Source organism: Tigriopus californicus, chromosome 4, assembly GCF_007210705.1.
Source record: "Tigriopus californicus strain San Diego chromosome 4, Tcal_SD_v2.1, whole genome shotgun sequence".
NCBI lineage: Eukaryota > Metazoa > Arthropoda > Copepoda > Harpacticoida > Harpacticidae > Tigriopus > Tigriopus californicus.
The window spans coordinates 4,023,208-4,039,058 of NC_081443.1; the positions used below are offsets into that span (position 1 = coordinate 4,023,208).

Consider the following 15,851-nt stretch of genomic DNA (forward strand, 5'->3'; position numbering starts at 1 on the left):
TTTTTTTATGAAATTGCAATGAATTGCACAACTAGGTATATGAAACACATTTAAAAAATATTGTATCCAAAAACATGCATTTTAAATATGTTTAAGTTCACACATCAGTTATTTTGTGTTAATATAAGATCACAGAGTGCAACAAAAAATATGTATTTTTCTTTTTGCGGACTTCTTTACTGCTACTGGGAATGGAATTCACAGCAGTTCAGGACGAAAAACTTATTCATTTTAATTAACTTTTATTTTCAGAATGGGACATAATCACCAAGTGTGAAAATATTTGTACTGTACACGTATAAGCCTCTTTATTATTTGATCGACCAACGAATTACAGCTAGCGGATCTGGCTAGCCTTTGAACATTGGGTGATCAGGGATTTTAGTCCAAAACTTTGTCCAAGTCTGACATAATTACTGCTACTGGATCAACACCTACATACTCCCTACTGACATAGCTAATAATTTTAATTATTTTTATGATATATGCCATTAAATGTGTTTTAAGAATTATTTTACAGTTTTTTGATCATCATCATTCCACAGGACAGTAGATGAGGAACAGTCTTTCCAGGTAAGAGTATTTAAAAAAGTCTGAGTAAGCACTAGCTAAGCAAGTTGGTGGGACTTTTGCTCAACCCTTCTCATGGTAAAATTAGATTTGAATTTGCCCTTCGTTTAATAGATCTGCTACTTCGGTCATCATTTCGGCCATCCGAGGTCTCCTCGTCTCTTTGAGGTGCAAACATCCTTGGCAGCCTTTGAAAGTTTCACAATGCCAATACCATAGGTTACTAGCCCTGATATCGTCTAGTTAACCCGGAGGCCGTACTGATACGCGCTCCTAGTCCCTTAAAAGTTGATTATCCGAAAAATAAACCGATTTTCCGTTGCAATATTTTACCTAATGAAATAGACTTCTAGCCTTCTACGGAGAATTTTATTCACCCCAAAAGCCTTTCCATATTCAAAAAACAACACAACAGTTACCCTAAAGCCATCATAATAATAAAGTGTCACTACGCTAAACGTCGAAACTATTGTGTAGTATGTTAAACTAATGCTTCTTCTTTTACCGAGGTAATACCCCAATTGAAATTAAATTAATTAAATAAATCATTGTTTTCCATTTTTCTATTAGTAACCAGTTCACACAACATATTGTTTCACAAAATAGCAAATTTGTTGTTGTACGCTACATTAAATTCCCAAACGTGATTATCTCAACTTTTTAAAACATGACCTTTTCCTCTCAAGTACGTAGTGTGCTAGTCAGAGAAAAGTTACTCCAACCATAGATTTTTAGACACTGGATGTCAGACGATCGACCACTCGGCTGGTAAAACAGTATGGAGTCTCAAGATTAAAGCACAAAAAGAACAAGGATGCCCCTGCCGGAGGTTGAGAGCATGAATTGCATCCTCTAGAGCCTGAGTTTCAAAGAGGACGCTCTATCTTTGTCCTTGAAAATCATTGGAATGGGCCCTTCTGTTGAAAAAATGCATATATTGGTCGTTCTTTGCTGGAATTATCATTTGAATGTATCTTAAAGCCTACTGCCAAGCCAGCCTCGCGCATCTGCTCTTTTATGTTACAAAAGAAAGGAAAACGAAAAGAGCGCCCTAAGAAACACCATATACAGGGACAGTCTAATCAGATGAGGCTTTTGCTTGCCCTGTTTGATAACTATTTGCCGCTTTTCTTTGCCATTTGTCTGGAAGCACTGCTCAAGAGGACGTACAAAGTTCAGTTCATAGAGGTGCTACTATCCATTTCTTGATATTCAATAATGGCTGGTCTCCCAGGAATTGATACATGATCACGAACTGGGTTATTGTACTGTTTAGTCAACTGAGTGGTCAGTTGTCCGACATCCAGTGTATAGAGAAATTTATGCTCCAACCAAGCCAATGAGGGATGGATTTGGAGGTTTAGTGATTTCCATTCTTTTCTTATCACCGGCAATAAAAAAACGAAATGGGCTGTTTGGCCGGGTTGCGGCTGCTCAGACAAGTTTGGGCCGAAACGAGTTTATTACATTTATTAGCAATACCATGGTCTCTATCATGGTTATTATGATTTAGAATCAATACCGAGACACCAAGACATACATTCCATTCAAATTATTCTTACTTGCTTACTTTTTTGTACCATTTTGTGTTTCATGTATAAATTGACGGAGCCTTTTGTTGGGTTGAGCAGAGCTTTGCCCTCTTAGATAGTACAAGAGGAGGAGAATCAGTTCCATTGATTTAATGACTTGACAAGAGAAAGCAGAGATTGGACTCGTGAGTAAGCAATTAGAAATAATTTGAATGAGATGTATGCCTTGGTGTCTTTTTATTGATTCTAAACAATGGCAACCTTGAACGAGACCATGGTATGGCTAATAAATGTAGTAAACTTGTTTCGGCCCAAACTTATGCAAGCAGCCGGCTCCAGGCCAAACGGTCTATGTCACTAATTTTACTGCCGGCGGTAGGAAAATAATGGAAATCATTAAACCTCCAAATTTATTCCTCATTGGGGCATTGAAGCAGGAAAGGAAGACGTCACCATCAAGTTTTGGGAAGCTACTTGCTCTTTTGAGGCTTCATAGTTCTTTTTTTAGGGGATTAAATTAGAGTTCCAGTTGATCTATCCATAAGACAAATGGTTCATTAGCATTGTATTTTTATAAATTGTCACAGTAATACTCACAAACATGCTTTAAAATAACTATTAAACTAAAAAAAAAAAAGAATTTTTTGGACTCATTTTTTCTTCTTTTAGAATCTTCTAATTCTACAAAAGATTTTTTGAAACACTAAAAACGTGTTTTGTAGAATATTGTGCTTCGTTTCTTGGGTTTTTAGTAACTCTGTTGTTTGGAAAGTGCCCTAGTGACCTCCCAAAACTTGTGCTGATATCATTATTCAGGTGCTACTTAAAGGAGTCAATTGAGACATTGTTTTGAACACAATTTGGTATTTGGGATGCAGGGTGTTGGGCCAATAACCTCCCCTCCGTCACTCATTTTCAATTAAAGCAGACAAACAAGCAATTAACCAACTAGCTCCTTAAAATCAGAACTTTATTCTGCAAATCACGTGACTAAATGTGTTCAAAGCCAATCCTCATTGCACACACAAGGCAGCCTTGCAGGAACCAAAAATATCTCAGAGTGTCATCTCTCTGCCTAGCCCTCTACTCTCAAGAGTGAATCTGTCAAGTTCTATGAACCATTTAAACTTTTTCATTATTTCTTTGCTGTCCTTAAGACTGCTATGAGGTATGTTACCACTAGTGGCAGAGCATTAGTTGTTTCTCAATAAATGGAGCTGTCTATAGTTACAATTATTTTTGAATGTTTAAAAATACGCAAATATGACAAGATATTTTAACTAAGCATAGTCTTTCTTCATCACTCTTAATTCTCTATTTCACATAACCTCTGATCATTCATAAGAAATGCAATCACTTTTGTCTCTATTTGTCACATGATTTCAAAGGTTTTGAACAGAGCAAGACAGTCATGATGCATTCTTTACTAACCCTGTTTCCTTTTTTGGTTGCCAGATTTTGCTTAACACTTGCCTTGCAGTCCCTAATGAGGTTTACAAAGCAAAAGGATAAGCTCACGGAGGTTGCTGTTTATCCCTTTGCTCTTCAGCGGCCCCTTTTGACTTACATAGAGATGTGTCAAGGGTTTGGCTGTGGCATAAAGTAACTGCAACAGTGTTTTAATTAGCACAACTGTTATACAAAGAAAACAAAGGATAGTCCTAAAAACGATTAAAAAGATCAAATTTTAAGCTCTTTTTGAAACAAAAGTTCAAGTATTGGTGGAAAAAGTGGTTTCATTTTCACGTTTGATACATCACTATATATCCAAAAGATATTGCTTGGGCGCAAAGGGGTACAAAAAAACAAACAAACTGAGGCTGCCAATGTATCCTATTGAATCATGAGCCATCCTTACACAATGACATAGCCTTCTCTTCCTCTCCTGCTTTCATGTATTGAATCCTACTCTCCAAGGCCACTTGAACTTGATATTTATGTAAATCCGCACATGGGTGTAGATAAATTGAAGTGATATGGACTCATTAGCTTCGAAATTTTTTTTAGCCTTGGTCCAAAATTTTAGCCAAGTTACATTAGGTGGAAATTTCTTTTTCATTAATCTTACCAACTCTTTTTGCTTAGTACATGATCAATTAATTAAAGAAGCAACAATCTCTGGTGAAATCCAGAGATTGCTTACTCCTTTGACTTTGCTTGCCTGGACTTTCAACCAATGACAGACTTTGCTTACATATAGCTTATATTTTGTAGCGTAAGGCTGCTGAATCCTAATTTGTTAACTATTTCTCCAGGGTGGCCAGGTTTAGGGAAGATCCTTAGATTTGGGATGTTTTAGGGTACACAATTTCCAAATCAGCCACCTTTTTAGTAGCTTTAACTTTTAAGCAACCTGTATAATGTCCAGATTTTTTAAATTGGCAATCTTTGCTTCTTTTTGCTTAAAGAATTCTCGAACTTGGGGTTTTCATGAGCTGATCATTGAGCCATCCTGGGTTTTTACGTACTCTCCACCCACGCGACCTCTGACGGCCAAATAATCCACGACGGCTCCCATTCCCTGGTATTAAAAGGCCTGACTCAGAGCGAAATTTTCCTTTGCCTTGAGTATTTAGCTCCAAATTTCCCAACTCTCCCTATTTCCACAACTTAAGAAACTGTTTTCTAACAGGGAAGCGTTTGATGTTCAATAATTGGTGTTACTGCTCTTCCATCATGACATTTTTTGCATTGCTGCAAATTTTTAACAATCAATAGTAATCAATAGACCAGTAATAGATCTCAGTTTATTGTGTAAAATATCTAAATGATATCTACTCAAAAAAGGCAACCTATTGAATAATAAAACAAAAGTATTCAAACAGAGGATAAATATTGGAAGGCAGTTTAAAATAGCAACGAAAAACATAACTCTGAAATCAACAAACCCGTTTTCTTTTCAAAACAGCAAAATGGATTGTGCAATGAAACCTAGTTATCATACCTCATATAAAATTGTTTACATCTTGTGAGGAAAGGTTCAAATTTTATGATTTGATTTAGCAAAGTATGGTTTTGATGAGACAAACACCTGAAATATTGGTCATCTGAATTTTAGGGAAATAATTGTAATTCGTAACGTCATTGCATTTTGTGCCATGTAAATTTTGTATATACTTTTTTGGTTTGGTTTTCACCGGCTTTTCTAAAGGCTCCAAACAGGGAATGATGTCCCACGAACTATAAAAATAAAAGTTTATAATTTGTCTATTTATTGCCTTTCAATCTTTATATGATATTTAATCTACCAACGAATTTGAGTTGGCAGACCGAGGTAGTCCTTGAATGTTGGGTTGATTAGGAATGCTATCTAAAATTTGTCCAAGTCTGACTTGAAAGATGCAACCGGATTCACAAGGCCTACGTATCCCTACGGATATTAGAGGGAAGCAAATAAAACAATGAAGGAGCCCGAGAAAGAAGAGAAGTTGACTACATTGTTCGAACTAGCCTGGATTTTCGAGGGCTTGAAGGTACTCTCAAAATGCACGTTAAGCCTCGACGGTCACTAGAATTGACCCTAAATCCTGGATTGGGACAAAGCTCATGGATGCTTTTGAAGACGTACAGTATCAGATACCTTTCGTACTATTTCTGAAGACGGTACAGTCCCAATTTTTTTAGTCTCTCCCAATATGAGAGCTCTCTCATATCCTCAATGTTCCTAGTAAAACATCTTTGACCTGCTCAAGCTTTTGCAAACCTGCTGAACTAATTGGAGCCCAAATGGGTGAAGTTTATTCAAGATGTGGCTGGACAATCGACTTGTAAAGAGTTAGCATCGTGATGCTATCTCTGGACTTAAACGTTCGATATATCCAACCACACATTTGAAAAGCTTTACCCACCTTCAACTGGATATGCTCATCGAAATTTTCCATCATTTTGGAGGACTACACCTAAATCTTTCATAGATGAGACCTGCTCAATATCTTTACCTCCATTGTCTACGAGTGGAGTATTCAAAGGAGTTGACCCGAAGGTCATTGAGCGAAGTTTCATTCCGTTAAGGGCCATATTACTCTAAGTAACCCAAGAGTAGATTCTTTCTAAGTCCTTTGCAAGGCTAGTGGAATCTTGGCCATTCCTACCAGAAACTAACTTTGTATCAACAGCATAAGAAGAGAGACTGGCATTAATACTAAGCTTTTGAACCCCAGGATGGAACCCTGGTGAACGTCTGATTTGACACCAAAGGTGGTTGAGCGGAATTTCATTCACTTCAAAGCCATATTAGTCTCAATAACCCAACTGTAGATTCTCTCTTAAAGTATTGAGTGATTCTTGTTGTCCAAAGTAACTGTAGGTGTAGACTGTTTTCTTTATTGCAGATCAATTAATTTCCTGCTCATCACCATTGTTTTGGGAAGCCATTGTGATGGGTTGTGTAGGACTGAAATACAAAAATCTAATCTTTGTCACTTAAATAACTTTGGTGCAGCTATATTAGTATAGTGAAATTTAGTGTTGTGTAAATGCACCATAACAGGCAATGGTATCATGCAAAAACTGAGAATGTGTAAAATGAGAATAAACTGAAATTATGTAACAATGATGCCAAATTTCATTTGCAATTGAGTTTTGTTTTCCCGTTTGGCCTTAAAACTCAATCTTTGATCCCTGGCAAATTTGTCTTTGAGGCCAAACGTGAAAACAGAACAATCAATTGCGAATAACATTTGGGGATATTGTGATTTTGTTTTTGATTGTTCTCTTTTCACACATAGCTTCCATGTGACACTGCCACTCATTTGTCATTCAATTTCGCTATTTCAGTCATAATCAGCCCCTCCCAGCCTCGCCACTTTTGGTGAATCTGGACCCTATTTGAAGCAATTTGAGCCATTAGCTGTGTTTACGTATCTCTGACAAACAATCGGGAATTAGTGAATGAAATTCCAATCCTCTTGTTTGCAATACGAATTTTTTTCAAGTACTATGACTGACAGGGGGAATCTTATTTCGCAATAATTCAAATACATTGTAAACTGCTTCGTGATTTTCTAACTCATCTTGTAAATGTGAAATCAACTGATATATCTTAACTAAAGCATTTGGCATCTCTTGGAGACTAGGAAGGTTTTACTCCCCGGTAATGAACCCCACACCTGTCTTTCATTACAATACTAGCGACAGTTTTTAATATTCCTTTTCAACTAAGTTCTGTTTCAGGAGCATGACGATGCTCACTACAGTTAGAACTAGAAAAAGTGCATTCGTTTTTCGCTATCTTTAGAAAAATCCTGCAATTGTCCAGAGATCTGCAACAAATTCTTATCGGGGAAATCATTCCCTAGTATCGGGGATTAAGTTTGTATTGACAAAGAATGTCAAACAAACGGTCATTAGTTCAATTGACACAATTCACGCCCCTTGGAAGATTCCCTTGAAGATATTCGACGCCAGGGTAGGTGTTCCAAGGATTGAACCAAACAAAAAGAAGCATCCTCAGACTCCATCCAAACACCAACATCTGGTCGAGTTCATTATCCTTTCCAATTTATGAGCGTCCTTTCCATTAAAATGGTGGGGCAATTTTGAGAAAGTTACTCAAATCCGTGAATTGTGGGTTTAACCTTGGACCCGAAGTTCTTCAGATGATCTTTCAAGAAGAATTATGAACCCTCAGGGTCACAATGTTCCTGTCATTTGACGGAATGAACCGGGAAGGACTCGTTGACTTGGCTTGAGAGCAATCCAAAAACATTGCCTCGGTTAGAGCGCTATACTCACCCAGTCCTTGCTCCGATTCGAACTTCGTTTAGGCCGTTTTCTATAGAACTCTGAAAGCTCCGTATTCGCCTCTGACGTGTACAATGTCGGCAGCTCAAACTCGGCGTTGGGAGGGTAACTGCCATTCTCTTGATCTCCCTCATTGGTGCAGACAAAAGCGCGCCACCAATGGCTGAGCTCGATACAGAACAAGCCCGCGGAAAGCGTCGGTCTCGACGCTTGAGTGTCGCCAAATTGAAACCATTTGAGATTCATGTTAAGACCAGAAACGCTTTCATTTCCCTCATGGCTTGAGTATATGAGATTCAACGAAGTGTTAGCTCAAAATGCGATCTGACCGCCACTGTCTTTCTTCATTCGACCCGATTTGTGGCTATGATTTTATTAGACAAGTCTCATTTGACCCCAATGAACACCTCCGTATTTGGGCTGGCTGCTGTGCTTGAGCTTGGCTTGCTTCCTTCTCTCGGTTGTGGCGACTCCCCCCTCTCCCCCGTGTCCCCCGTGTCGTCCCCCCCCCTGGTCTTGGGTGCTCTTGGCTCTTGTTCTGGTGGGTGAGTGGTGAGTAAGTCGTTGTGGTGTTCGCAGTAAGACTTGTTCTTGTTCCTCCTCGACGATCGACTCGTTCCTTCGTTCGTTCGTTCGTTCGTTCGTTCGTTCGTTCGTTCTGTTCACGGACTACTCTGTACTCTGTACTTACTCACTCTGCTCGCAGCCACCACCACCACTGACTGAGACAAGGGAGACGACTTAGACGACCCAGACGATTGTGCCACCACTTGGGGACTTTAGCCCACAGCGTTTGTATACAAATCATTAAACACCGTCAAGAAAGCGGCTTGAATCCGAGGCCGCTGCTGGAAGTCTGTCCGTGTCTGGCGTCAATCCTGCCGCGTATTAGCCTCCTTCGTCCATGGAGGCTGGTTGACTCTGTGTTCCGGAATTCGAATCTGAGTGAGCTCGTCGTCCTCCTCCGAATCCTCCTCCGAATCCATCTTCGAGGTCGCCCGTATTAGTCGTGGCCCCTCCCTGCCTCCCTGCCTCCTTCTCTCTCTCTCTCCTGATCGGGACTGTCGTCCATCACACACATCACCGGTGGGCGGTCCTTGTGTGTGGGTGTGTCTATCTGTCCGTGTTGAGAGCCAAGGGACGTTGGTTCGCTGGTCCGTTGTGAGGCACCCGCCTTGTTCCGTCGTGCTCGTTGGGGTGATTCCCGCCACAGACAGATTCTTCCCATCCCTGTCCTTGTTCTCGCCGTTCGTGACTTCACCGTAGGGCTTGAATTGCGTGTCCCCCTTCCTTTGGTTGATCCCATTGTTCCCAGCGTCTCCCGGAGTGTTGGTCTACCTGTCCTCTAGGTTCTCGTGCCTCCCACTTTCCTTCCCGTCCTCGCAATCCTTGTCAACATGGCCCAAGACGGGGGCAAGCAACAGAACACGGCCTATGGCGTGTTCGTTCAGGCGTGTTGGGCGCAACACAAACGCCAATATCCGGATGAGTTGATCCACAAGGAGATTGAAGAGTTCAATAAGCAGTGCTCGGTGTGGTGGTACAACTTGTCGGAACAAGAACGGGAACGCTTCCAGGAGATGGCTGACCGATCCAACGCCACGCAAGCGCTAAACACGAGCTACACGCACATCAACAATAGCAATGCCGCCGCCGCCATTCACACCAACAACAGCCTGGTTCAGAACGCGGTGAGCTCGACCACTGCGGCGGGTGGGGGTATTCCCAGTTTCGGTTCCAGTTTCAACTACAGCGAGTACGGACTCCAAGGCACAGCTGGGGGTCAGGTGGTCAATGCCGTGGTGGACAACACCGGTACGGTCCTGAATTATAGTACCAACGCTGCTCCCGCTGGTCACATGATGCAGCAAAGAACCGTGATGGCCGCCGCCACCGGCAATGCGGCCGTAACACCCAATCGGGCCGTGCCCAATGCCAAACCCAGTGGCAAGCCCATCAAAGATCCGAACGCACCCAAGAAGCCGCTCTCGGCCTACTTCCTCTTTAGCCAGGAGGAGCGCCTTAAGGTCAAGGCCGAATACGCCGATTACAGCATCACGGAAGTGGCCAAGGAATTGGGACGTCGATGGGCCGCCATTGATCCTCAGCTCAAGTTGAGCTACGAGCAACGTTACCAGGAATCGCGACGCCAATATGAACAGGCTATGCAAGCCTATAAGCCGCAAAAGAAAAAGAAAGACCCCAATGCGCCCAAGCAACCGCTATCCGCCTACTTCATCTTCAGTAGTGAGGAACGACTCAAGGTTAAAGAGGAGCACCCCAGCTATTCCATTTGCGAAATTGCCAAAGAGTTGGGACGACGATGGGCCGACATGTCGCCGGAAGTGAAGCAACGCTATCAGCAGATGGCCGAGGAAGGTCGACAAAAATACGACCAAGACATGGCCGCTTACCGACAGGGCAATTACCAAGCCGGTGGTGCCGCGGCTTCCACCCAATCCACGCAAAGCTCCACCACCAACACGGCCAGTGCGGCCGTCGCCACCACCACCAGTGCGGCAGGAGGTGCGGCCACCACCGCAGGCCAAAACACGAATACAAGTGCGGCCAACTATAGTGGCATTGTAACAAGTAATGACTATAGCACATTACTACAGTAAGAAAAGAAAACAAAGAAGACGAAGACATTGTTTGCGCCGCCATTACACGAATCATACAGCGTTTTCAATTTGGCATTTTTGACGCCCAGATCAAACAAACATTGAATAATCATCATACCCTCTTTGGACGTTGTTGTTGCCATCAGCGCCGGCTCCGCCCGCCTCAAAATATTTTCCCGCTGTGTGCCTCTCGCATGTCCAACTCTTCTCCATTCAGTAGCCAAAGCGGGCTTAGATCCTCATAGTATTGAAACGATAATCATGATGATAAGGGTGGGATTGAGGACCTGGCACACTATTCAGTTCAAAGGAAGAGATTTCCATTCATCTAAGAAGAATAAATTGATATCTGCCCAATTCGAAATTCGTGGCCCGACCCTTCCCCTCAAACATACATCCTTCACGACCATTTTCATCATAACATTTTGCAAAACAAACGCCCTCCCTCTCCCATTCGCTTCAGGCCCAATATTTCTCACTCTTATCTCCTCTCATGCATCCTTTTCAATAATCTCCACTCTGATCTGAAGGCGGTGAAAATTGTTGATTATTTTTAGGGGCAAGTACAAAGTATGTCTGACCGTGGATCACGGTTAGATTCCTCCCCTCGATTTCTCTAAGCCGCTGATGATAACTGAAAAGTCTGCAAAATCCATTAACGTTAGGTTACTACCGAAAGCACGGCTTCAAAGTGCTACCTTCTTGGTGGACTGCGGGTCCTAAGACCTCGACATCGAGTCCACACAATGACAATTCTTCCACTCAACCACGCAATCGTCACCCAACTTATTGGCATCATATTTATCGCAAAGAATGCCCTATTGGATCGGGTCCAATGACGCTTAATTTGAATGGGGACGTGTTCCAAGAACTCTTGTAGATGGAAGATAAACCAGTAAACCCAAAAGAATGATGATGATTGATAACACAAACAGAAAACACTATTCTCCGAGTTTCAAGAAATGATCTTTATGCCTCACTTATTGCGGTACATTGTAGATATTAAAAATGTATTCATAGAACTTACGTTATACTTTCATCATCTCACAATATTGGGATATTCGAGTTACCTGTCAACAACTGTTCGTGTATTTGTAAATAAATCCGACTCAATTCCAGAGTTCATGACTTTGTCGCCATAAAGGTTTATCAAGAAATCTCGACATTACATTTTAATAATCGCACACACAAGCGTACGAAAGTATTTCATTCCGTTTAGTTCGTCAACCTTTTTGTGATTGAAGTGAGATAAATCTTCAATTCATCGTATGATTAAAATCAGCTTCCAACGGCGGGCGATGCCCATTGTTAATCAGACATACTCAGATTGAATGGGGATGATTCGTTTCAACATCTAAGAGGAAGCAATTACTTTTTTAAATATCAAGTAACGGATTAAAGGATCAAAAGAGGGGGCAATTGAGAAAACAACAAATCCTTCGATTCAGCCCATGCCATTGAAATCTGAGAGGTCAAAAAATGCTCCAAGGACACCAGGTAGGAATATGCGATATCACGAAGTCAGTGCATATCGCAAGTCTCTGAGGAGCACCGAGTCTGCCCACCACAGATTTGAAGTCAAAAATCTGCTCCTTTCATCGGTGTCATCCAGGCTATCAGGCTTGTACATGCCTGCGAAAAGGCCGCCAGAAGTCGAAAGTTCAAATGAGTAAATTTATCCTCCATTTGTCAGGGACTGTTCTTGTCGCGTGAAGAGCAGTGGTGTACAAGGTCCAATGCTGCCCAGACGAACACCATTCCCTTTTTGCCATTCACAGAACCCGAGTTGGACGTTGCGTTGTCCCCTTTACATTCGAAGTTTCTCCAACCCCCCCCCCCCCCAACTTTTACTCCTCCGGACCTAGGCCACTCCTCCAAGATCTATTCAACATCGACCTCCATTCGCCTTTTTTCCCAGCAGAGTGGATGGAGTCAGCGACCATCTTCATCCGCAAGTAGAGACCCATGGACATTCTGGACAATCTCCGACAATTGAAGTTGATTTTCCACTCTAATAGCTGCCCGATTTTTTTTGATTGGCCTGGCAAAGGGATTTCCTTTCGTGTGCCAATTCGGTTTCCGGAAAAAAACATTAATGCACCTCATGGTTATTGCCAAGAGAATGGTTGTCATTCAACGCTATCAAGACGAAGGTCTTCCATGAAGGTCGTTTGCCTCCCACCTTCTTCGGTATCAATAATAGTCGCCGATCGAAACCTTCCAGAATTTGAAATACGTCCGTTTCATGTTCACCACCCAATCGTCGTCATAAACCACTTCAACTCTTCAATAGTTAATGTCGGGGCCAAGATCGGACACAAATGGAATAGATTTCCTATCAAGAATCTTCCCCTTCCAGTAACCCTTCAAGTCTTCCGAATCTACAGTTTTCCAACAATTTTCATCAACGGCCAACACCTTTGGCTTCCCAACTCCGCATAACCACCCTCAAATCCGCCGATGCCACCTTCACCAAGTTCCGCAAAATGATACCTTTGCTTGCCCCAATATGCCAATAATGCATGGACGCATTTTATAGTACGAACCAGAGTCACTTACCATCGGGTTGGCCAGGTCAGTGTCCAACAGTGTTGGGAACCTGAACTTTCCAGAGGTGATGTCCGGACACAAGCTATCCTTCCCGGTCAAAGACTTATCAACATCTGATTGTGCTTGGCTACACATTCCATCGGAATATTGACGGTTTAGCACCTTTTCCGGCTCCCAGCCAAAAAAAAACTAAGATGGGAGCTGACAAAGGTCTTGTTCAATCCGAACCTCGCCTACTCTGCAGTAATTCAGATTTTCATCAACATCCCCACCCCAACCAATGTATTTTTTTTTCTGCTTCAAACTCTTCTTCATTTCCACGTGCACTAAGCCAACTAACTTCTGTAATAACACAGTCAAATCATTTTACCACTCTTACCATTTTATTCTTTCATCTTACTTTGTATACTGTTATACATCCACTCTTATAAACTTAATCATTTTACGCAAAGACAAAGAATCGCAAAAAAGTGTATCAATTACTAAGGTCCGGATCAAAGTGAGAAGTCGGTTACTCGTGAACAAGAATGTTTAGGTCGTTAAATAAAGATTTAAGATTTGACGTATTCCTGTGTCTTTGCTGGGTTTAAAGGAATGGAAGTCTAATAGCCTTCTCCCTCGAAATGTAATTAGAGGAATGCGGTTCATTGCATGGAATTCTAAACCAAAAGAAGTTTTAACCGAAGTCGTTTGCATATTCAATATATACGATCAATAGTTCCTAAAACAATTGGCTTTTGAAGGACCTCAGAAGCAGAACAGATGAATGGATAAGCTATAAGGCAAGAGCTTCAACTTGCAGAACACAAGTCACATGGCAAATTTCTTCCACCAATTTTTAGACCTAGGATTAAACCCACGAGTCCAAGCATAGTTCATTAGTGTGAAGACCAGCAAAATCTTGAACGTTATTTTATATGAGATTCAATCTTAGAACTGAGATACAAGGAATAACAAATATTCTGATGATGGTGGTTGGGGGCTCACAATTTCTTATTTTTATAAATATTTTAATTTGGTCAACATTTTAGAAAAGCAATTTTTTTGGCATTGCTGACCTGGAAATGATGACACAGCTACCAGAATATCAAGGAACTTTAAAGGAGGTGTGAAGGAACACAGCTATCTCAACCCAGAGGTTGCTCTAGTAGACTGGAAGGGCATTGGTGTTAAGGAAAGAGAGATGTTGGCCATTAAGGCATTTTCTACATTTAAAAAGTAGTAATGGACCAGCCAGTTTATTTAAATGTGTTTATCAGTTATCTATCATTCATCAAGATCCACATAATATGTTCTCAATAACCATTTACGCAAGGCAAGTTTTAGTTCAAGTTGAAAAGGTGTTTGATAATTTATTAAATACAAATATTTTTGGCCTTCAAGTCGCCCAAATATGAATCCCTAGGACTTTCAAAAGTGTTTGGATAATAACAATAATTTGTAAATTACCGTATTCAAGCACTTCTTTATCAAAACATAGTGAGTAAAAACTTTTAAGGCACGTTCTTGAAATGACCAGCCATTCACATATTTTCCACGAATTTTCCAATTATAGCCCTCTTACGCCGCACGAAATATGGTTTAGGTTTTGCACTTCAGAGGGCGCTTTGTCATTCCGCCTCTAGCAAATAAAGGGTCGATTGGGCCAAGTCCTGTTTATTAAATTATAATGCGTTTGTGTTGCTTTTGGCTAATTCTTTCCAATTCTTATGTATAATTAGTGTCCTGGGTCACATAATAACCGAAAAAAATCACCTTCATGTCAAGTCACAAAGGGGTTTGTTTCGAAATCTGCTGTGCATCTTCCCGTTTTGTTCGGGCTGTCTGACGTTGCAAATAAGGGTCCTTATTGGACCAAAATAAAATGATTGATCCATCATACAAATTTTAAGAAGATGGTCATTAACTTCTTATGTCATTGGGGTTCATAAGTCCTTTCCAACTAAAATGAATGACTCATTCTAATCGATACCATTACATATCATGATGAAATCCGTACTTTGAAGTGAGCCAAAGGTTGTGATTCAGAAATTTCAAATAAGCAGCTGAAAACACGCTAAATCTCCAACGTGACGCATAAACGGGGAAAGGTCCTCTCCTGGGTTAGGGAGGGATGGCTATGACACTATTCGTTTATCTATACTTAAAACGAGGATCCGACCCTAACACTTGCGCCCAATCGTTAACCGGGCATCTTGAGGACATTTGCGCCATTCAAGAGCACATGGTTTGTCAATAACTTTGACTACTTAATAGCCATTTGTGTTCATATAAATCTGGGACAAAGGCGCAAAATCGACGCATGGCTCAAAATATGGAGACCTTTATAACAGAAGATTGATAAGAAGTATCCAAAACGCGAAGTGCAATTTCAGGCCTATGTTTGAGTGGCCAGCAAAGTTGCTTCGTTTGTATAACTTGGGATGGTTACACTTGCTTTTTGTGGTCACGGTTTTATCTGAATTCCTAGATGCAGAACAGAAGGTGTCGGTATTTTCTGATAAAGTTCCAAAGTTTGTCTTTCAGTTATAGATCACGTCAAGACAATTTTTTTACTTTTTTTTAAACTAAAAGTGGATAAAAATGAAAAATGCAAATAAAATGATGTCTATTTGCAATATTTGAACAAGAACTGAGGAAAAAGGCATTAATTTTGAAACCTACAACGATCGCACAGCAGTCACTCTGAAAGCACGCTTCTCTTTCTTCTCAGTACAGGAAGGTCTATTGTCATAGGACTGCCAAAATGAAACAAGGCTACCATTTCTAGAATACATTGACTTTAAGAGTAGGTCAGTGATTGAAACTCTGGAAATTACAAACGCTGAACACTTTC

General features: G+C 41.1%; 1 protein-coding gene across 1 annotated transcript; it reads left to right on the top strand.

Annotated features, from left to right (window-relative positions):
- Window positions 1-9,233: 9,233 nt before the first annotated feature.
- On the top strand, window positions 9,234-10,475 carry LOC131878930 (high mobility group protein DSP1-like; the record flags this gene model as incomplete). Its single annotated transcript, XM_059225086.1, is given in 1 exon segment — window positions 9,234-10,475. A coding segment is annotated over 1 exon segment (1,224 nt). The 3' UTR covers window positions 10,466-10,475.
- Window positions 10,476-15,851: the final 5,376 nt, after the last annotated feature.